This window comes from Manis pentadactyla, chromosome 4, assembly GCF_030020395.1.
Source record: "Manis pentadactyla isolate mManPen7 chromosome 4, mManPen7.hap1, whole genome shotgun sequence".
Lineage (NCBI taxonomy): Eukaryota > Metazoa > Chordata > Mammalia > Pholidota > Manidae > Manis > Manis pentadactyla.
This window is the reverse complement of record NC_080022.1, coordinates 81,766,487-81,788,712: the sequence shown is the minus strand read 5'-3', so window position 1 is coordinate 81,788,712 and position 22,226 is coordinate 81,766,487. Positions and strand designations below refer to the sequence as shown.

At 39.1% G+C, this 22,226-nt stretch overlaps 1 protein-coding gene across 1 annotated transcript in view; it reads left to right on the top strand.

Moving 5' to 3' along the window:
- Positions 1 to 22,226, top strand: part of ALG14 (ALG14 UDP-N-acetylglucosaminyltransferase subunit) — a 98,747-nt gene that overhangs the window by 18,089 nt on the left and 58,432 nt on the right. The window contains exon 3 of the mRNA XM_036906487.2: positions 17,140 to 17,271. Within this exon, the coding sequence (XP_036762382.1) occupies positions 17,140 to 17,271 (132 nt within the window). The remainder of the gene's footprint in view (positions 1 to 17,139; positions 17,272 to 22,226) is intronic.

Here is a 22,226-nt window from a genome sequence, read left to right as displayed (position 1 = left end):
TTGATCAGGAAATGGGTATGCTCTGAATGCTCCATTCACCAGCCATTGCCCCGTCTCTCTCCCTCTCCTCCGGCCTCCCTGTTCCCTGAGACACAACAATATTTAAACTAGGCCAGTCAGTAACCCTACAATGGCCTCTAAGTGATCAAGTGAAAAGAAGAGTCACAAGTCCATCTTTCACTTTAAATCAGAAGCTTAGAAATGATTCCGCTTAGTGAGGAAGGCATGTTGAAAGTTGAGACAGGCCAAAGAAAGGTGGGCCTCTTGTGCCAAACAGCCAGGTTGTGCATGCAAGGGCAGAGTGCTTGAAGGAAATCTAAAGTGCTACCCCAGTGAGCACACAAATGATAAGTAAGTGAAACAAACAGCCTCACTGCTGTTATGGAGAAAGGTTTGGTGGTCTAGATAGAAGATCAAATCAGCCACATCATTCCCTTAACCCAAAGCCTAATCCTGAGCAAGGCCCTAACTGTCTTCAGTTCTGGGAAGGCTGAGAGGGGTGAGGAAGCTGCAGAAAAGCTTTAAGGATGATGCATAAGGTTTAAGGAAAATAGCTGTCTCCATAATATAAAAGTGCGAGGTGAAGCAGCACGTGCTGATGTTATCCAGAAGATATAGCTAAGATAATAAATGAAGGTGGCTACACTAAACCACAGATTTTGTATATAGAGAAAATACCCTTCTATTGAAAGAAGAAGTCATCTAGGACTTTAATAGCTAAAAAGGAGAAATCAGTGCCTGGCTTCAAAGCTTCAAAGGACAGGCTGACTCTTGTTAGAGGCTAATGCAGTTGGTGACACTTTTAAGTTCAAGCCAGTGCTCATTTACCATTCTGAAAATCCTAGGACCCTTAAGAATTATGGTATATCTACTCTGCCTATGCTCTATAAATGGAACAACAAAGATAGGATGACAGCACATCTGTTTACAGCATGGTTTACTGAGTATGTTAAGCCCACTGTTGAGACCTGCTGTTAAAGAAACAAAGATTCCTTTCCAAATATTACTGTTCATTGACAATGCACCTGGCTGCCAAAGAGCTCTGATGGAGATGGGCAACAAGGTTAATGCTGTTCTCATGCCTGCTAACAGCATCCATTTTGCAGCCCACGGATCGAGTAATATTGACTTTCAAATCTTATTTATAAAATGAAATGCATTTCGTAAGGCTATTGCTGCTATAGATTGTGCTGTCTCTGGTGTAGCTGGGCACAGGAAATTGAAAACCTTCTAGAAATAATTCACCATTCTCAGTGCCATTAAGAACATGTGTGATTCATGGGAAGAGTCAAATTATCAACACTAATAGGAGTTTGGAAGAAGTTGATTACAACCCTCATGGATGACTTTGAGGGATTCAAGACTTGAGTGGAGGAAGTAACTGCAGATGTGGTGGAAACAGCAAGAGAAACAGAATTAGAAGTGGAGCCTAAAGATGTGACTGAATTGCTGCAATGTCATGATAAAACTCTTACTGTTGAGGAGTTGCTTCTTAAGGATGAGCTAAGAAAGTGGTTTCTTGAAATGGAATCTACTCCTGGTGGAGATGCAGTGAAGATTGTTAAAATGACAACAAAGGACTTAGAATATTACATAAGTAGCACTAGGGTTTGAGAGGATTAACTCCAATTTTTAAAAGATATTCTGTTGTAGGTAAAATGCTATCAAACAGCATCAAATGCTACAGGGAAGTCATTCATGCGAGAAAGAGTCAATAGATGTGGCAAACTTCATTGTTGTCTTGTTTTAAGAAATGGCCGCAGCCACCCCAGCCTTCAGCAGCCACCACCCTGATCAGACAACAGTCATCAATATCCAGGCAGTTCCCTCCACCAGGAAAAAAATTGACCCACTGAAAGCTCAGTTGACAATTTAGCATTTTAGCAATAAAGTATTTTTCAACTATGGCATGTGCATTGTTTTTTTTTAGACATAAGGCTAAGGCACACTTAATAGATTATAGCAGAGTGTAAACCTAACTTTTATATGCAACGAGAAACAAAAAAATTCATTTGACTCAATTTATGTCAATATTCGCTTTACTGCAGGGGTCTGGAACCAAACCCACTACCTCTGAGGTCCGTCTATACGTAATGGGCCCAAACACACAATAGTTTGTTTTTTGTTGTTGTCATAAAATCAGGATGTGGCCTGTTTCCCTTTGTCCTTCCTTTTGTACAAATGGAGGCTGTTTTGTCCCTTTAAGCCATTCAGTTCCAGGAAATAATTCTGAAGCACAGTAGTTACAGTCAAGCCAGGGACAATTTAATTCCAAACCCTACAAGTAGTGAAGCTGACTCTCGTTGTACCACCAGTTTTAGTCAGGACTGACCGAAGAGCTGAGCACAGGAAGAAGCGGGACTGGAGTAATGGGTACAGAGGAATGTTCCCTTGGCCTCAAGGACATGATAGGTGCTCAGTTCTTAGTAGCTGATGAGGAGGTGCAATGAAGTGACCTATAAGTGAAGGAGCTGTGTGTTCCCAGCTGGGTTTGCTGATGACCAGCTCTGCCACCTTGGGCAAGTTAGCCTCTCTGGACCTCAGTCTCACACTGTGAAGCAAGAAAGCTGGCTGAAATCTAGATCTTCAACTAGCCACAACCGGCTCTCAAGGCTGACTTGTCAAAGACAAGAAAGGCTGCTGCTCCAGGCCATGGCACTCCAGGGCCTCCCAGTGTCTGCCTAGAATCTAGATTTCTAAACACTGCGTTTTCTTAGATTCCCAGTTGTCTTGCTCTGTCTACTCACTTGTCAAGTCAACTATTGCCCCAGTTCCAGGTGCAAACCCCTGTCTGCCCCACTTAAACCTGAGAATTACCTGTACATATTTTCTAGCATTGATAGATTTTGTCACTTACGGAGTGTCATAAAATTATGCTCCAAATCAGACCATGAGTAATGATATGCTCTCTGCCTGTTTCCCCTTTTAACCATTCACCCCAGCTAAAAACCTGAGAGTCACCCCAAACTCTCCAGACTCCTTAGATCCCCCCTCCCCTCCATTTGCCCTCTCCATTCCTTCATCTGAGTGCTGCAAGTAGCCTTCAGGCCTTCAACATCACTCTGCTGATATATTTCAGTGATCTCCTTTCTCTGGTTGAGCCTCCATCCATTCTCTCCCTTACTTCATAACTGCCAGAGTGGTGTTTCTTGAATGCAGATCTGATCACATTACTCTCCCTTCTTAACATCCTTTAGTGGCTTCCCCGACGTTGTGTTTAGATTCGAATATATACTGCTTAGCATGGCTTGGAAAGCCCTGCCTCTCCAACTCCATTTTCTGCTGTTCTCTGTTGTGTTCCTTACCTGCCAAAATATAGTTCCCCAAATATTCCATGCCATTTCCTGTATCTCTGCTATGAACATGTCTGGAAACCCTTTTTCCCCCTTGCTCTGCCTGGTAAATTTCATATCCTTCCATGTCAGATCAGGCTCTTCCATAATGCTGGCCTGCTTTATCAAGGTTTAGTTCATCATTTCTTTCTTGGTACTAACATGATATTTAATAATTATGTCTTATATTTTGTTAATCTCTATGATTGCAATTACTAGTTTCCTTGTGTTCCCCTGCCAGACTATAGAGAATTTCTTATGAATATCTTTTATACCTTTATTTTCCTAGCCTAGTTCCTGTCTCCTGCTAGATGCTCTTGGTTGTTTAATGAATGAATCAGTCAATCTGTGCCCACAGTGAAGAGTACAGCTCTGAAATCCAGTGTTGTAAGCAACTATTTCACCCATGATACTGATATATTTTCCTTTTTAAAAAAAAAACAAATTCATATCATTTTAAAGCTAAAAGGACTGGTATTTCAATTGTAAGCAACATAAATGTCAGCTCAAACCTGGCTTGAACAGTAAAGGGAATTTGTTGACTTATAAAATGGGAAAAGTTCGGTCTTGCTGCTGGCAAGTTTTGTCCCAGCTGCCCATGGTGGTCACTAGTGATAGTCAATGTCCCTCTGCTCTGTTTTCTGCGGTGTCAGTTCAGTTGGGCCTCTTGTAGTGCTGGCTCCAGCAGCTGCAGGCTCTCCCGTCTCCCCTTGGAGTAGCAAAAGCCAGTGGTAACTCCTGGCTTCATATCAATGCACTAGGCTACATAAGGAAGAAGGTCTCTTACTGCACGTAGGAGAAAGAGATGAAGCTTCCTTTTCCCATAAGTCCCAGTAAATGTCTTCTTCCTCATGGTCTTAAGTTGGGTTATATTCCCATCTTTCAGCCAATTGTTGTGGCTAGGGGTGAGGGTTATCTCACGCTGCTTAGCCATTCTGGGCCTACTCTTGGGACTAGAGGTTGGAGGTGAAGGAGACAGGCTGAGATCCCACCAAAACTAACTGGCTGGGATTGAGAGAGGAGTGAGTTACCCAAAGGAAAATTAGGTTATTGTTGGCAAAAGCTGGGGCAATAAAATGCTGGAAATAGGACAACTAATATTCATTAAAAAGGACTTTAAATCTTTTGGGTCAGAGTCCCATCATTGCTTCAAGAACAAAGGACTTTTTTTTCCCCCTGAAGTCTGGGCAAGGAAGGGTTTCTCAGGGTAAAGTGAGGAGTGGCAAAAGCCATGGGCAGGTGTGGAGCAGCACCCTCAGTTGTCTTTGGCAAGTCAGACTTGAAAGCCAGTTGTAGAATCCAGTGGCTAGTTTTGAGGATCTCTGATCTCTGAAGACCTCCTTGTTGCACAGTGAGAGACTGAGGTCCAGAAAGGTTGCCTCCCCAAAGGTAACAGAGCTGGGTGTTAGCAAGACCCAGGCTGGACCCCACAGTTCCTTCCCTCCTTCATGACACTTCATCAGCTACCATGAAGTGAGCAACTACCAAGTACCTGAAGGACTTGCATAAGAAAACATCTTTGTGTGAGTGTGGTAAATTTTAGTCATCTTGATTTTGGAATGACTGGTTGAACCATCGAACATACTTTTCTTTAAATATGTATTATATTTTGCATTATTAAAAAATAGTTATGAAAGAAAGCTGAAATCATTTTTGATTGAATGAAGTTTTACCATTTTAGTTTTGTCTTGTTTCCAAGATTCTGCAATAGTGTGGCATTCATTAAATAATAAATGTACTGTAGGTTTCAGTATGTGGGAACAGCGCAGAATGACTTCATAGACCACATGATCTGCTCTGTTGTGGTTTATGATGCCATCTGGATTCCTTGGTGGAATTATTTCCATCTAAACCACTATAAACTTCTATTTGGTTTGTCACAAATCTAAAGCCAGATATGTTTGTGGTTTTTAGCGGTGATGTAATTCTGGAAGATACTTTGAAAGTTACAAGTTGTCATATGCTATATTAACTTTTAACTCAGAGTTTCACATAATTTCAAACAAACTAGAAGCCTGAAAAAATACTCATTTCTCCACTTTATTTTCTTCTCTTAAGCATTTTCCCTCTCTTGTCAGTATTTCCACTATACATTTAGTTGTATGTGTGGGGAACACTGGGATGCTCTGTAGGCATACACAATACTATAGGATGTGGCTTCTGCCCCATCTTAATCAAGATGCTTAGATAGATACAAAGGGGGTTTCACTAATATGTCTTTTTCAATATAGTGGAGAGAGACTAAGGGAAAGAGAACCTTGCTTGCTTTGTCTTTTATATTATTGCCAACTGTGTGAAAGAGACTGAATCGTGTTGCAAGATATGCACATACTGCAGGATGTATACACTGAACTACACAGAAAGAAAGGACTCAAATAAAACATATTTTCTAGGAGTGTGCAGCTCAGTTGGTTGCCAAACAGGAGCAATTTGCAAAACAGCAGAATTTGCCAAGGATCAACAGAAAGCTGAAGATTTCTAAGGCCCTATGTTTTTTTCTGGTTTCTAACCCAAAAGGCTTGGGGGCAAAGGAAGGAATCATTGGTAAAGTTGGTGTGCCAAACATACAGTGCAGAATGGGACACAAAAGACAGAGATGGGAGAAGGCAGGGAGCTCAGTTCCCATAGAACCAGAGAAAGAGATAACAAGCTCTCAGGTTGAAAGCTGTATATAGGGTAGGTGAGCTGAAGCACAAAGAAGGAAAAGGAAATGGGTCAGGATAGATAGTTGGCTATATAGAGAAGCAATAGTCGGCAGGGAGCACAGCCCCAGAGGAACCCGGTTCAATGCATTATATATTAGAGAAAGCAGGCTCTACAGTGAGGCACAGAGATTCAAGAAAGGCCTTTAGTAGGGTGAGTCAGCAGCATATTTCAGTATACATAAAAGACCTGGGTTCAGGTCCTGGCTCTACCACTTGCTGGCTCTTTCACCTTGGGAAAGTTCAGATTCTTTTTCTGTGAAGTGAGGAAGTTGGATTAGTTGGTCTCTTACAATCTTTAGATGTTATGAAGTAGAGAGTTGGCATCATAGACCACAGACTGGACTTCTGGAAACTGCTATGACAATCATTTAGCTCTTCAGCGAGTATGGCTGAGCACCTATGATGTGTGAAACACCATTCTGCACACTGAGCGTAGAGCAGTGAGCAAGATGAAATCCTTTCATCTCATGGAGGTCGCAACCTGAGGAAAAAAGGCAGACAACAGACACATAATGATCAAGTTAATTTGAGGTACCAAATTTGCTATGAAGATGGAAAATAACTCAAAAGCCCAAAACCAGTGGAATGCAACAAAGGCAGTTCTAAGAGGAAAGTATGTAGCAATATAAGCTTACCTCAAGAAAAAAGAACAATCCCAAATGAACAGTCTAAACTCACAATTAATGAAACTAGAAAAAGAAGAAATGATGCACAAAGTCAGTAGAAGGAGGGACATAATAAAGATCAGAGCAGAAATAAATAAAATTGAGATGAATAAAACAATAGAATGAATCAACAAAACCAGGAGCTGATTCTTTGAGAAAATAAAAAAATAAACTGTTAGCCAGACATATCAAGAAAAAAGAGTGCACACACAGAAACAAAATCAGAAACGAAAAAGGAAAAATCACTATAGACACCATAGAAATACAAAGAATTATTGAAAAATACTATGAAAAACTAATATGCCAACAAATTGGACAACCTAGAAGAAATGGACAACTTTCTAGAAAAATACAATCTTCCAAGACTGACCCAGGAAGAAGCAGAAAATCTGAACAAACCAATTACCAGTAATGAAATCAAACTGATAATCAAATACTACCTAAGAACAAAGTACCTGTAACAGATGGCTTCATGGCTGAATTTTATCAAACATTTAAAGAAGAGCTAATACCCATTCTCCTTAAAGTAATCCAAAAAGTAGAAGAGGAGGGAATACTTCCAAACTCATTCTATGAGGCCAGTATCACTCTAATACCAAAACCAGACAAAGACACCACAAAAAAATAAATTACCATTATCCCTGATGAACATAGATACAAAAATCCTCAACAAAGTATTAGCAAACCAAATTCAAAAACACATCAAAAAGATCATCCATCATGATCAAGTGTAATTTATTCCAGGCATGCAAGAATGGTACAATATTCAAAAATCAACATCATCCACCACATCAACAAAAAGAAGGACTAAAATCACATGATCATCTTAATAGATGCTGAAAAAGCATTTGACAAAATTCAACACCCATTCATGATAAAAACTCTCAAAATGGGTATAGAGGGTACGTACCTCAACATAATAAAGGCCATGTACAACAAATCCACCACCAGCATCATACTTAACAACCAAAAGCTGAAAGCTTTTCCTGTAAGTGGAAACAAGACAAGGATGCTCAATCTCCCCACTTTTATTCAACATAGTACTGAAGGTCATAGCCACATCAAGTAGACAACACAAAGACATAAAAGGCATCCAGATTAGTAAGGAAGAAGTTAAACTGTCACTGTTCGCAGATGACATGATATTGTACATAGAAAACACTAAAGAATCCAGCAAAAAAATACTAGAACTAATAACTGAATTCAGCAAAACTGCAGGATACACAAAAAAATCTGTTACTACACAGAAATCTGTTGTGTTCCTATATACTAACAACAAATTAGCAGAAAGAGAAATCAGGAAAACAGCTGTTTATAATTGCATCAAAAAGAATAAGAAACCTAGGAATAAACCTAACCAAGGAGGTGAAAGACGTATACTCTGAAAACTGCAAGACACTCTTAAGAGAAGTTAAAGAAGATACCAATAAATGAAAATCTATCCTGTGCTCATAGATAAAAAGAATTAATATTGTCCAAATGGCCATTCTGTCTAAAGCAATCTACAGATTCAATGCAATCCCCCTTAAAATACCAACAGCATTCTTCAACAAACTAGAACAAATAGTTCTAAAATTCATATGGAACCATAAAAGACCCCAAATAGCTAAAGCAATCCTGAGAAAGTAGAACTAAGCTGGGCAGATTACACTCCCTAACTTCAAGCTCTACTACAAAGCCACAGTAATCAAAACAATTTGGTATTGGCACAAGAACAGACCCATAGATCAATGGAACAGACTAGGGAGCCCAGATATAAACCCACACTTATATGGCCAATTATTATATGATAAAGGAGCCATGGATATACAATGGGGGAAATGACAGTCTCTTTAACAACTGGTGTTAGCAAAACTGGACAGCTACACGTAAGAGATTGAAACTGGATCATTGTCTAACTCCATACATAAAAGTAAACTTGAAATGGATCAAATACCTGAATTTGTATATCACGAAACCATAAAAGTCTTAGAAGAAAACATAGGCAAAAATCTCTAGAATATAAACATGAGCAACTTTTTCCTGAACACATCTCCTCAGGCAAGGGAAAAAAAATAAAAAATGAACAAGTGGGACTACATCAAACTAAAAAGCTTCTGTACACTATCAGAACAAAAAGGCATCCTACAGTATGGGAGAATATATTCATAAGCTATTTATCCGATAAGGGGTTAACATCCAAAACATACAAAGAACATGCCTCAACACCAAAAAACAACCCAATTGAAAAATGGGCAGAGGATCTGAACATTTTTCCAAAGAAGAAATACAGATGGTCAACAAGCACATGAAAAGATGCTCCACATCACTAATCATCAGGGAAATGGAAATTAAAACCACAATGAGATACATCACCTTATACCAGTTAGAATGACCAATATCCAAAAGACAAGGAACAACAAATGCTGGTGAGGATGCAGAGAGGGAAACCTTCCTGCACTGTTGGTGGGAATATAAATTGGTTCAACTATTGTGGAAAGCAATATGGAGGTTCCTCAAAAAACTAAAAATAGAACTATCATTTGACCCAGTAATACCACTCCTAGGTGTTTACCCAAAGAAAACAAGAGTCCTGATTTGAAAAAACATATGCACCCCTGTGTTTATCACTGTACTATTTACAATAGTCAAGATACGGAGGCATCCTAAGTGTCCATTGGTAGATGAATGGATAAAGATGATGTACATATACACAATGGAATATTATTCAGCCCTAAAAAGAACAAAGGGCCTATCATTTGCAACATGGATGGATCTAGAGAATATTATGCTCAGTGAAATAAGCCAGGTGGAGAAAGACAAATATCAAATGAGTTCCCTCATTTTTGGAGTATATAAACAAAGGAAAACTGAAGAAACAAAATAGCACTAGGCTCACTGACTCCAGAAAGGGATTAATGATTACCAAAGGGAAGGGGTTGGAGAGGGTAGGTAGCGAGGGAGAAGGGTATCAAGAAGCACTGTAATTCACAATTACAAATATAGGTAAGTCACAGGGAAAGCAGTACAGCATGGGAAAGACTATTAATGACTCTATAGCATCTTACTATGCTGATAGATAGTGACCGTAATAGAGGGGGTGAGGACTTGATAATATGGGTGAAAGTTGAAACCACTGTGTTGTTTATGTGAAACCATCATAAGATTGTATACCAATGATATTTTAATGAAGAAAATAAATACAAAAACAAAAAAAATTGCTATGAAGATGGTAAAATAAGGCAGTATGACAGAAAGTGACTGAATATTTTGGGGAGGGGCTCGTGGGGAGAACTGAATCCTCTGAGGAGATAATATTCAAGTGAGACCTGATTTGCAGGAAAGAGCTAACTGTGAGACAGGCTGGGGGCACAGTAGACTGCTCAGAACAAATAGAAAAGGCCTTAAGGAAGGAATGAGTTTGACACATTCACACAACAAAAAGAAGAGTGGTAGGTAGAGTGAGTAAGCAAGGAGCAGTTAGATGCAAGCCAGCACCAGGTCACACGGGACCTTGGAGGCAGATGTAAGAAATGTGGATTTTATCCCAAATACAGTGGTAAGCCATTGGAGGGTTTTAAGCAGGAAAATGAAAGGAAAGATCTGCTGTACATTATAAAAAGACTGCTCTGAAAATAATGTAGAGAATAAAGTGTAGGGGCTTAAGAGGAGAATCAGAGGCAAGTTAAGAGGCTGTTGTAGTAGTCACAGTGAGAGATGGTGATAGCTTGGACCATGGGAATAGCAGGTACATTGGGAATGGGTGGATAATTTGGAAATGTGTGTAGAGGTTTTGGAAGAAGGAAGCATGGGGGCAGCCACCGCCCCATCCCTGCTACGCTCGACATAGATCTTTATGACTTTCATATGTAGGCAGGAAATATATTTATATTAGATTCCACAGTTCATTTGTTGATTTATGGCTTGGGAATGCAGGAATAGCTAGTTTTGGTTGTGAATATGTTCAGTTTTGAGTCATTATAGAAAAGCCTAGTGAATAGAAGAACACTAAAGTATGCATTTCTTGACCCCAGTAAAATGGATTGAGAGCCGGTTTAGCAGCCCACAGTGTCTCTCAAAGAACTTTCCTTGGGTCTCTATAAGAATCCAGAAAAACACTGACCCTACTTGGGTCATATGGCCACTCCTGAACCAAATGTTGGGTCTAGGGGCAAGGGGTGGGAGTAGGAAAATGATGGATGAAGCATCCCTTATGTCCTGCATTCCATTAGTAGGACATGAAAGAGGGTTAAGGACATCTCCCTCAAGGCAAAGGTACAGACTAACAAAAACAGTATTTCTGTAGAGATGCCTTCATTTGGATTTCTCCAGATGCCACAACCCTGGAATGCCTGGCTAAAGGTCATAGCCAGCTTGAAATGTAGCTTTCTGAAACTGTGTCCCATTCCTTTATCTTCAAAGGAACTTTTATTAAAACTAAAATATAATCCTTCTATTGATCATTTTTCCTCAGTGACTTCTTTAAATACTTGATTATTTTCTAAAATTATGTAAAGTAATAAAAAGTCTCTTAAGATTTTGTCATGGCCTCTCAGTGTTTCCTTTATCAGTGCAATACCCCAGCACCAACTTGTGAGTGTCAAGCAGGACTCATCTGAGGGCCCTGACCTTCTCAGGATGGCTCCCAGTTCCCATCTGCCTGACTGCACGCCTGTATAGCAGGTCTAATAATGAAGCAAGTGGGCATAGAATTTTTCAAGCAGTTTTAGGTGCAGAGTGAGTGCTGCCCCTCTTCTAACCCTAGCAAGCTACTTTTCCTTCTATTTTCAGACGTCAGAGCCTCGGAACACTCCTCTTTCATGGACCTGTTTTCTTCGGGGGTGGGGGGACTCACAAGGGCTGAGAAGTTTCTGAGGCCCTCATGAATGGTCAGTTTTACAGTGAGGCGTCTAGGCTGTGTATCTAGGACATTATGAGGGGACAGGGTGTTAGTCTTTGGTTCCTTCTCATTTCCCTCCTTTCTCCCTAGAGCTTAGGACCTGCTGCCTCCTGGCTCTGGCTGTTTATAAACTCCCAGTGCCCTGCTTTGCTCAGGTTTTTTCTTCTACCTCCAGGAATTCCATTCAGTTCAACTCATTTGTTGAGTAGTCCTTACAAACAGGGCCCTAAGTATACACTCTGAAATCACCTCTTTGTGTCCTTTTGTATTCTCCATCTGAATACATCTCAGCTAGGTGACAGGAAGTTGGAATTAATTTATATTAATGTGTAATAATATATTGAATCATTCATTCAATTAAAATTTATTGAACACCAATTATAAACCATATTTGCAGTAATTAAAGTTCCTGGCCTCCTAAGGTAACATATTCTAATGGAGGAGACAGAGAGTGAATAAATATATAATATGCCAGTAGAGTAAGTACAGTAATTTTAAAATATAAGCAAGTTTGGTGATTGGGGAGGGAAGGGCATGTGTATATGTGGGAAGGGGAAAGGGTTGTTTTAGAAAGGTGCCCCTGACCGGAACTGATCTGCTGTAATAGTGGGGGAATGAGTGTGTAGAGACTTGGATTGAGAGAGAAATCTCTTTGTGGTAGGATTTCCAGTTACCTGAACTTACTATAGAAAATAATAATGTGAAGAAGAACTGGATAACATTTGGAGGTGGAGGCCTCTCTAGGATAGAGCTGTAATAAGCTAAGAGTGGTATCACATGGACTCCCCTATCCCTTACCAGTCAAGGTCATGGTTCTGACCCCTTGCCTCGGTTATTTCTGATCCTTACTACTGCCCTTCCTCTGGCTGGTCACCACCTTACTGTTTTCCTGTTTATCTCACTGGTAGAACATTCCCCTTGGCTTTCTTCCCAGTGACTACTGAAATCCCTTCCTCGATGGTAATGCAGATTCTCCCATCACATTGCTTCAGAATGCCTCCGAATAACCTTCCTTCCCTGTCACTTGGAAGAATCTATTTATTGCTGCATCCTATGTATGCTTTATCATATAAGTTGGGACACTTCTGACAGCAGAAGGAGCACTTTTAATTATGTTGGGACTGTAGATATAAACTGGGACTGTCCTCTGCATACTGGGTGATTGGTCACTGTAGGCATGTGGCCATGGGCCCAGTTAGCTCCACCCTGCAAGTAGAACTGAGACTCCCCCCCTCAGTCTAGCATCTGCTCTGGAGGCTGAGGTTGGGCTCTTTGCATGGGGCATCAAAGCAGAGGTCATCACTCTTGAGTTATTCATCTTCAGGCCTGTTTTTCTAGTTTCTCCCATGGAGATGCCTCAGTTCTCACCCCAGAAGGTGCCTTTCCATTCTTTGAGAATGGACTGGAGACTTCCTAAACCCATTATCTCTGTTTCTTCGGGCTGCTACATGGATGAGATGTAGATTCTTCCATGTCCAAGTCTAAGAAAGCCGTCTCCAGACCCAGACACCCTTGCATAGGCCTTACCAGACCTGTGTGTTTGCCTCTCTGGAGCTAAAGTGGAATTAGAGGAACTTGGCTCCCAGAGCTAGAGTCAAACTGATCTCCCTTCTGTTGTCAGTCAGCTACATCTGGGGAGGCCTCACCTGTACACTAGGTGAAACTTCAGCCTAGATGGGGGAGGGTTCTTGACTCTGATCAAGAAAGAATTCTCAAACAGGTTGAATGAGCGTAAGCAAGGAAGGAATTCATTAAAGTGAGAGTAGCAGTGAATGGTAGCAGCCGTGCAGACAGCAAAAAGCAAGGAAGGAAAGGGAAGCTCACTGAACTCCAGTTTGGCATAAAGCAGACTCCCTTGCCAACTCCTGAAGCCAGGATCACCTGGTGTCTAGTGTGTCCCCTTGAATCTGTACAACACGGAAACTAAACCTTTACAAACCTGGGATTTGGGGGAGCCGTAGGGCACTGAATGAAGTGAGATTATGTTCTGAGAACTTCCCAAAGGCAAAGAAAGGAAATTTTGGGGTGGGCTACTAAAGAGCATGATCGTGCAGCTGCTATCCTATCTGGGTCACTCAGGCAATGGGAATTTGCCAGCCCAAATCAGAGATCTCAGTAGTACTTCCCTACTTGTCTGAAGTAGGCCAGAGAAAGAGAAGACTATGTGCTTAAGTCTAGAAAATTGAATGAAATAGCAAAGTAACAAAGAAGCTTACCACTGTGAAAAGGGATCTCTCATTAACCTTCCAAGAGGCTTGCAAGAGCACAGAGACAAAATGCAGCAAGTTGAGCAGCAAGAAGTCTTTACTGAAGGCAGAGCACACACTCAAAGAAAGAGGAGTGTGGGCAACCTCAAAGAGGTGGCATACTTAAAGCTTAGGATTTGTGTCTTCTAAGGATTTCAAAATGAGGCAAAGGGTGGGGGTGAGGGTGGGGCACAGGCTTGACATGTGGTCTCATGATGTCTGTCTCTGGTGGGAAACATGTCATTATCCATAGTCAGTCCTGTAGATATTCTGTAAGATAAATCTAACAAGGAATTTATTGGTCCTGTTCTCCAAGATAGTGGTTACCCTCAAGCAGTGGAAACATATCATTTAGGACCATTTCCCTGCCTTAGGGTATGATGGGTTGTTGGCTAATCACCATAAAATATGCCAGGAATCTCACCTCCTAACGCCCTGGTTTTTAAAATGGAATCTTAGCCTTAAGATGGAGTCCCTCCTGTTCTTACTTTACTATTCATATCTCAGCATTTTTCATCATAGGCAGTAAAAATTACTCATGATGCTTGTCCCATGTCCCTGCTCTGCCTCACTTCTAGCCCCTGAGGGCACTAAAAATACCCAGAAAAAATGTTAACTGTTACTATTGAAATATTATAACTTTTTTACCACATTATACTCACAGCTTTAAGAGATTCAAGGGGCATGATAAACACCCATGCTTTTTTGAAGAAAATAATTGCAGATGTTGAGATCAGGCCTCAAAATTTGAAAATGACATCCAAAAAACTTTTATAGTAAGACTTACTGTGTTATTTTTACCATAATAATAACCATGACATGTTATTGGGTACAAATGTATTTTGAAATACAGGTTCACAGTCCCTTATCTGAAATCCAAAAAGATCTGAAAACTGGAGAAAAAAAAAATTCCAATTTGTCACAAGTTCCGTGAACAGCAAAACCTGATTTGAATTGGTATAAGATATATAGTCTTTATTTATCCCACTTTGTGTGAATATTCATATTTTGCTGCAGAAGTATTAATATATTTAGTTACTTCCTCAGATTTCAGAGGGGGTTTATGGTCTATGGTATAATACCTGTTCAAAACACTTCTGACCAAAAAGTTTCTGTCAAGGGATTTGGGCTCTATAAGACTCTTGTGCTTATCACATGTTTTTCCATTAATAAGCTCCACAAACTAGGCAAGCACAAACCTATCATAAGATTCCTTACAGGTTTGCCCCTTCTTGGTTATGGCTCCCTGTTTGGTCTATATTCTAGGAACTGTTCAGTATTATTTTCTAGTTCAACATTTAGTACCTTTAGTACCATAGTCTTTTGGCACAAAAAACAACAGTGATTCAATAAATGATTAATAAATAAATAAAAATGGTGGATAACATATATTGAGCCCAGATCTCTACTTGTCCACTGGTGTAACATGGAAGAGGAAATATCTTTTACCATCATATATGAAACAGAGTAGTCACATGTGCAGTCCATTTTCATTTTGTGTTGAATACTTAAGAACTACACTTTCACCCTCCCAGAGTCTTAACAGAAGCCTCCATACAGATTTCATGTCTTTTTCTAAATGCAAAAAATTAGGACCAGTAGTTGTACGTCTCCCACTAGTTTAGGAAAAGACTTCTATTATTTTCTTTAGAAGCATATTGTACCTCAAGACCAAAGTGGGGATGGGAAAGGGAATGTATTCAATATTTAGTCCTTTACTCTCTGGCTTAACCTGTGTTGTAACCAGCAGACTCCAAGAAACCCTCACCACCTGATATTCGAGCCTTTGTGTAGTCCCGTCCGTATCAGATGGGTCTACTGTTGAGCTATGTAACCAGGAGGATTTTGTAGATATGATAAAGTATGCCTTCTGAGATTAGGTCATAAAAGACTTTGCTGTTTCTGCCTTGCCCTCACTTGGCTCACTTGCTTTTGGGAAGCGGCTGCTGTGTAATTACACGAGTAGCTCTACAGAAAGGTCTTTGTGGCAAAGAAGTAAGGTCTTCTGCCAAAAATGTACTAAATTGCCAAGCCGTGTGAGTGAGCCACCTTGGAAGTGGATCATCCAGCCTCAATCAAGCCTGCAGATGACTGCCGCCCCAGCCACAACTTGAGTTGCATTTTATGAGAGACCTCAGTTAAGACACTCCTGGATTCCCAACCCCCAGAAACTATGAGAAACAAAAAATATTTCTTGTTTTAAGCTGCTACATTTGGGGGTAATCTGTTACTAAGCAAAACATAATATATGTAGAACTTTGATTCAAGGAGGAAATGTATGTTTCTCTGATTATGAAAGTAATAATACATGCTTGTTGCTAATTTCAAGCATAGACATACATGACCTGGAAAATGAAAATATCTTATAATATTGCTCCCTTTACAATTCATGATAAATAGGTCCAGATTTTCTCCATGCAAATACTAATATGTGTAGATATGTGTATATAAAACACATGTGTGTGATTTTATAGTACACACTGGATCATAGTAAACATACTGTCCTTCAACTTGTATATTTACTTTAATAACTTATGAGTACATTTTCCATTTAAGTTTATGTAAATCTATGTCATTTGTTAATATGTTTCCATATGTCTTAATGTATGAGCTGCATTCCTTATTGCATATGTGAGCTGTTTCTGATTTCCACAAATATGAGCTACAATAGAATGGATAATAAGCATTTGGGTAAATCAATGGGATGCATTTCTAGAAGCAGAAATGGTGGATCAAAAGACACACTTAAAATTCTGATACGTATTTCCAGATTTTTTTCCCAAAACACTGTACTAATGTATTTGTCCAGGAAATATAAATGTCTGTTTCCCAACACTTTCAACAACACTGGGGGTCCACAATTCTTGTCAGGCAGGTAAAAATGACTCATTGCTTTCTTTTGTGTTTAGCCATCTTTTCATGTTTATTGGCTGTTTGTGTTTACTCTGTTTGGAATTGTGTCATTTGTCCAACTTGATAGTAGGTCATTTGTCTTATATATTGATCTATAGGAACCTTTTTGTATCACCAAGTTAAGCTTTTTGCCTAAAACATACTTTATAGAAAATTTCCCCCAGCTCATTGTCAAAACTAACATTTTCAAATCATATTTAAGAACTTTTCTGTTATAATCCAATGATGGTTGTTGTATAAATCCTGAAAAAGCCTTTATAACTTAATTTAAAATTAGTTAGAATGAAAATTAAAAATAGTCAAGAAAGCATTTCCTATTTGTACAAATGTTAACTTTTGCTGTATTTAACTTTGGTGTCAGTGGCCCAGTTGATTTAGATTTTTGCTGTTTCCTTCTAGTTTCCCAAATACTACATTCACCGCATACCCAGAAGCCGTGAGGTCCAGCAGTCCTGGCTGTCCACAGTGCTCACCACCTTGTACTCCATGTGTCTCTCCTTTCCCCTGACTTACCGAGTGAAGCCAGATTTGGTATGTATGACCATCACTGAGGAGAGGGAAAGGCATTCTCCTGTGGATCCATGATTAGTAACAGGATATAACAAGTTCTTAAGCAGCTACCATTTATCACTGTGCCAGGTACTATATCAGTCCTTGTACTAACATGCTAAAATTTATTATTTGAAGCACTTTGCTGAAAAAGATGAGAAATGTGTCTTCGCTTTCTAGCTGTAACTTGAATTCTAAATGTGCCCTTTTCTCCCCCATGTCTCCTGGTGATGAGCACTAACAGGGCAGTATCTTTAACTGATTTGTGCTCCTATTCACCTGTGGTTCCTGAGCCACCTTCATGTACTTGTCAGTCATAATTGAGTCAATGTTTTATTCCTTTTCAATACTCTGCTTGTTTTTGTCAAGACTGTTACCAAATGGGCTGTGCAGTGAGCAGAATGTTACACATGTTCAAGTTTTTACAGGAAATAGAAATATGAAAACTTAATTAGGTCAATGTGTTCAGCCTTACCTTCCTTATCTATGAAAGGTCTTAAGTTCTTTGTGGTATTTAGGATGAAGTTCTAGTATTGAAGTCTGAATGTGCTTCACTAGACAACGTAGAGCAGTGGCTGTGTTACCACAGTAGTATACACAGTTCTTAAATAATGCTCTCATTCCTATTTAAGACAGTCCATTAATTGGCATAGTCTGAAAAGAAAGTCTTTATGCTTTCCACAGGCATGAGTTTTGACACAGTAGATGTTATTGTCATGAGTGGTGGAACAGAAATGCATGTAGCTACAATGATTTTGAAAAATCTCTATGAGTTTGATCATTCATTGCCTTTTATTAGGTGGGTTGCACTTCAGGTCCCTGCTTTGGAAGACAATTTTAAAATCCGAATTTTCTCCATAATTTTAGATTGTTTTTAAAAGATATAATTTACAAACAATGAAATGCACAGATCTTAAGTGTATGGTTTAAACACATCCCTATCAAGAGTTAGAACAATTCTGTCATCCAGAAAATTTTCTCTTGCCCCTTTCTAGTCAACCTCTATTGGCCCAAAAGGTTTAATTTATTTATTGGAGCTCAAGAGACATAATGGAAGGGAGAAAAAAGTTCTTCACATTTGAAACTGTTATTTACTAAATCACTAGAGGCATGGCTGCTGTCACTGGCAAGAGCTAGCTGAGAGCAGTGGCTTTAGGTCTCCAAGGTGCTAAGGCTCAGAAGGAAGTAGTAACATGGTGAGTGGTGTCGCGTAGACGTGGAGGAGCTCTGGTGACCTGGCCTTAGTACTTGATGCCCTTGTAGTGGAAAGAGTAACTAATGGAGCTTTAGGACCCATTTGGTCCCAGGACCATTTTAGCTTTTTTTAATTTTAGTCAGTTTCTTTTCAGGCCTCAGTTTTTACCTTAAAATGCAAGGATTGGTCTAGAGGTCTTCTCAGTTTCCTTCTAACTTAGTCTAAAATTTTATGAGTGCTGTAAATTTGCCTGTGAAAAATGGAAGAAAAAAAACAATTACAATGTTTTTAAAGGAATAAGAGGAAAAAACGGGGGAAATATGAAATACTTATTTCCACTTTAAATTGAGTTAGTTAAAAAAATTTCAAACCTGAACATCATCCATTCAGCTGCACTGATATCGTTGGCTTCACAAAATGCATTCCCATGTAATGAAATCCCTTTTACAGAGAGAAAAGTTAGTGGTTAAGAGGCCTTCTTTATTACATTAAAAGCAAAACTACAGTGTGCGGGTCTCTCCTGTATTCACACTTGGCTTCCTTATGACTTCTATCACAAAGCACTATCTCTTTTAAAAAGTGAAGGAAAAATCCACTCTTAGAAAGGATAGCAGCATCAGCCCTTAAATTACTGGAGTCACCTGAACTGCCAGGTGACTTTCACTTTGCTTTAACTGTGTGCACCTGAGCACCCAGTATGTCTGCTGCTCCACTGAGCTGTCAGGTGCCTCACTGTCATCAATAAAATATAAACACAGACACTTTCCTTCTTGTTCCAGAGTGAGTGCTGAATAATAGAACATTTTAGTGTTTTTTAAATGGAAATCCCATCTGATAGCTAATACCTAACTTTCATTGTGCACTGGCATGTGCCAGCTGTGATACTAAGTGCTTACATTCATGCTGTATGAGATAAATAGTGCTGTCATTCACTTTTAATAGATGAAGAAACTGAGGCTGTTAAGACATGAAGTTACTCGCCTAGAGCTTGCATAATCAATAAATAATGGAGCTAGGACAGAATCCAGGTCTTTGATTCCAAAGCCAAAAGCCTTAATCACTGAACTTAATGCCACCATTTCTGACTCACAACATAGATGATGTGTTCATTCATGTGGACCTTTTAAGAATCAATTAATGCATTCTTTTAAGTAAAATACATTAAACATCACTCCCTCTAAAAATACTATAAAATAAAAATATATCCCAGCAGCTTATGTTAAGTACTTGTTTTCATAGCAGATTTAACAAATACTGATCCAATTGAATAATAATACTCTATATTTCTACATTAGATGTCATTTATTTTTGTCAAAATAAGATATTTTAAAAATTCAAAATTGATCATAAAAATAAGGGGAAATAGTACCATTAAAGAAGTGTTATTTCTGAATTATTCAAATCAAATTGACTTGGAAAATTAAACAAATTAATATTTACCAGTTTTCTGTTATGGAAAATCATGTAAAACCACTGTGGGGACATGCCCTGTTTTCTGTCTTAAGTAACTTTTTGGATGAGATAGTGATCTAAAACCTCAGGTATTTTGAGGAAAAAGTGCATATATCTGTTGATTGAGTGTATATTAAAATTCATGCTTGTTTCATCAGCTCATTATTACATTAAAAGCTTGTCTTAGAAAAAGTTATAAACCCTGCTTTAGAGACCTGAATCAAATCCTTAGTAGTAATTGGAAAGGATGGTTTTTTTCTTATACAAGGTCATTAATACTTTTTAGGTGGTTCTTTCATACATCGTATTTTTCAAGAAATATGGTTTTGCCAGGTAGCTGTAAATGAAAGTCATAAGTTTGTAAGACTTCTTGAATTTATGAAGATAATGGAACCAAAAACAGAGGAGTGGTTGCAGGTGGCCGGGGTTTTAGGGGGCTGAATACAAAGGGGCCTGAAGGAACACTTTTGGGTGAGAAACTCTTCTGTATGTTGATTGTGGTACTGATGGCTGTGTTTGTTAAAACTCAGACCTGTATATTAAAAAGGGTACATTTTACTGTATGTAAATTATATTCAACAAATATGAATTTTACAGAGGTGAAGTGGATTAAATGTGTATCATTACCAAAAGCATCAAAACATTTGGCTTCTAGGAGTCTTATATAGGCATTTAACTGTCTTTGAGTAAAAGATTTGGATGAGTCATTGATTCCTGCTCTCTTGATAACTAACAATTCCAGTGTTTATAAGGCCCAGAAAAATCGATGAAAGACTTGAAATGAGTTGACATTTGTCTAAAATTCATGGCATAAAATGCAGCACCTTTGTATTAAAGATGTGGGTCAGGGAGCATCAGTAGCAACCAAAAATGACACATTTCATCAACTGAACTCTCTGTTCATTTCAATCATTTATATTTTGTTTGTCTCTGTTATCTTGTAAGTACAGTTAGTTAAATTTGGAATGCTATATAATGCATGATCAAAACCAAAAGTTTCTGTGATGACTGCCCTTGTACTGTTCACCATGTAAGAACTTATTCACTATGTAAGAATTTGTTCACCATGTAAGAACTTGTTCGTTGTTCTTCAGAAGATCGGAGACTGATGAGAATTAGGCTTGGGGTGGATTAATGATTGCATTGAGTCCCCTGTACAGAATTTTATTGTTGTTAACTGTTAACAACCATTTGATCAATAAATATGAGAGATGCCCTCTCAAAAAAAAAAAATTTGGAATGCTATATTATATGTTTGATTTATAGGTGAGTCTATCATCCTCAAAGTTGTAGCTTTTAAAGTAAAGTATATATTATGTGCCTACTTATGCTACTTTTCCACCTGCATATCTAATAAGCATCTGAAACTTTCCTGCTCCAAAATAGTAGCTATTTCCTACTCTTCCCTATCTTGGAGGAGACATATATGGTTCCTCTCTCCCACTCCCTACTTTCCATGTTCAATAACAAGTCCTGTGTACTGTGTCTTCAAAATGTATCACCCAATCGATTTCTTTCCATCATCACTGCCACCATGCCATCCAGCCCCCCATTGCCTAGTCTCCTAACTTGTCATCCTGTGGAAGGAAGTTCATGACCCTCTGCAATTTCTTTACCACCTATAAAAAACAAAGTAATTTTTTTTTTAATGTGAATTAGATTCAGTTCCTTCATACCGAAAATCATCCAGTGGCTTCTTATATTCTTAGAATAAAGTCCGAACTTCTCAGTGTAGGCTGTGTGCTCCAGCCCTGACCTGCTTCTTTGACCTATACCCCTCTCTGCCCCTAATTTGCTATGTGCCAGCCACACCTACTTTTTTGTTTATTTTTAATTGAACCCAGCTGATTTGTATCTCAGAGCCTGTGTACTTGCTCTTCCCCATGCTTGATACTCTTTACCCCTATTCTAAACATGACTAGCTCCTTTTTATTCTCTGAGCTCAAACTTTAGCTCCATATAAAGGCCTGCCCTACTTCTGGCACTTCATCCAGCTCATGTCCTCCTCCCTCTGTCACATTGCTCTGCTTTATTTTCTTCATAGTACTAATCCCAGTAAAAAAGATCTGTTCATGTATTTGTTTATTGTCATTCTGTAGCTCCCAGCTGGAGGGTGTAACCAGCTCTGGGAAAGTTCACTCTAGATTTGGTGGGACTGAAAAATGAGAATGGCATGTCAGGGTAAAAGGGTTTATACCAAGCTTTATTCTCGTGATGGCAGGTCCAGCTGTTGAATCATATCTGCCTCCAGCAGGTGTGCATGCAGCAAGCCTGTTTCCATCTCAGTCTG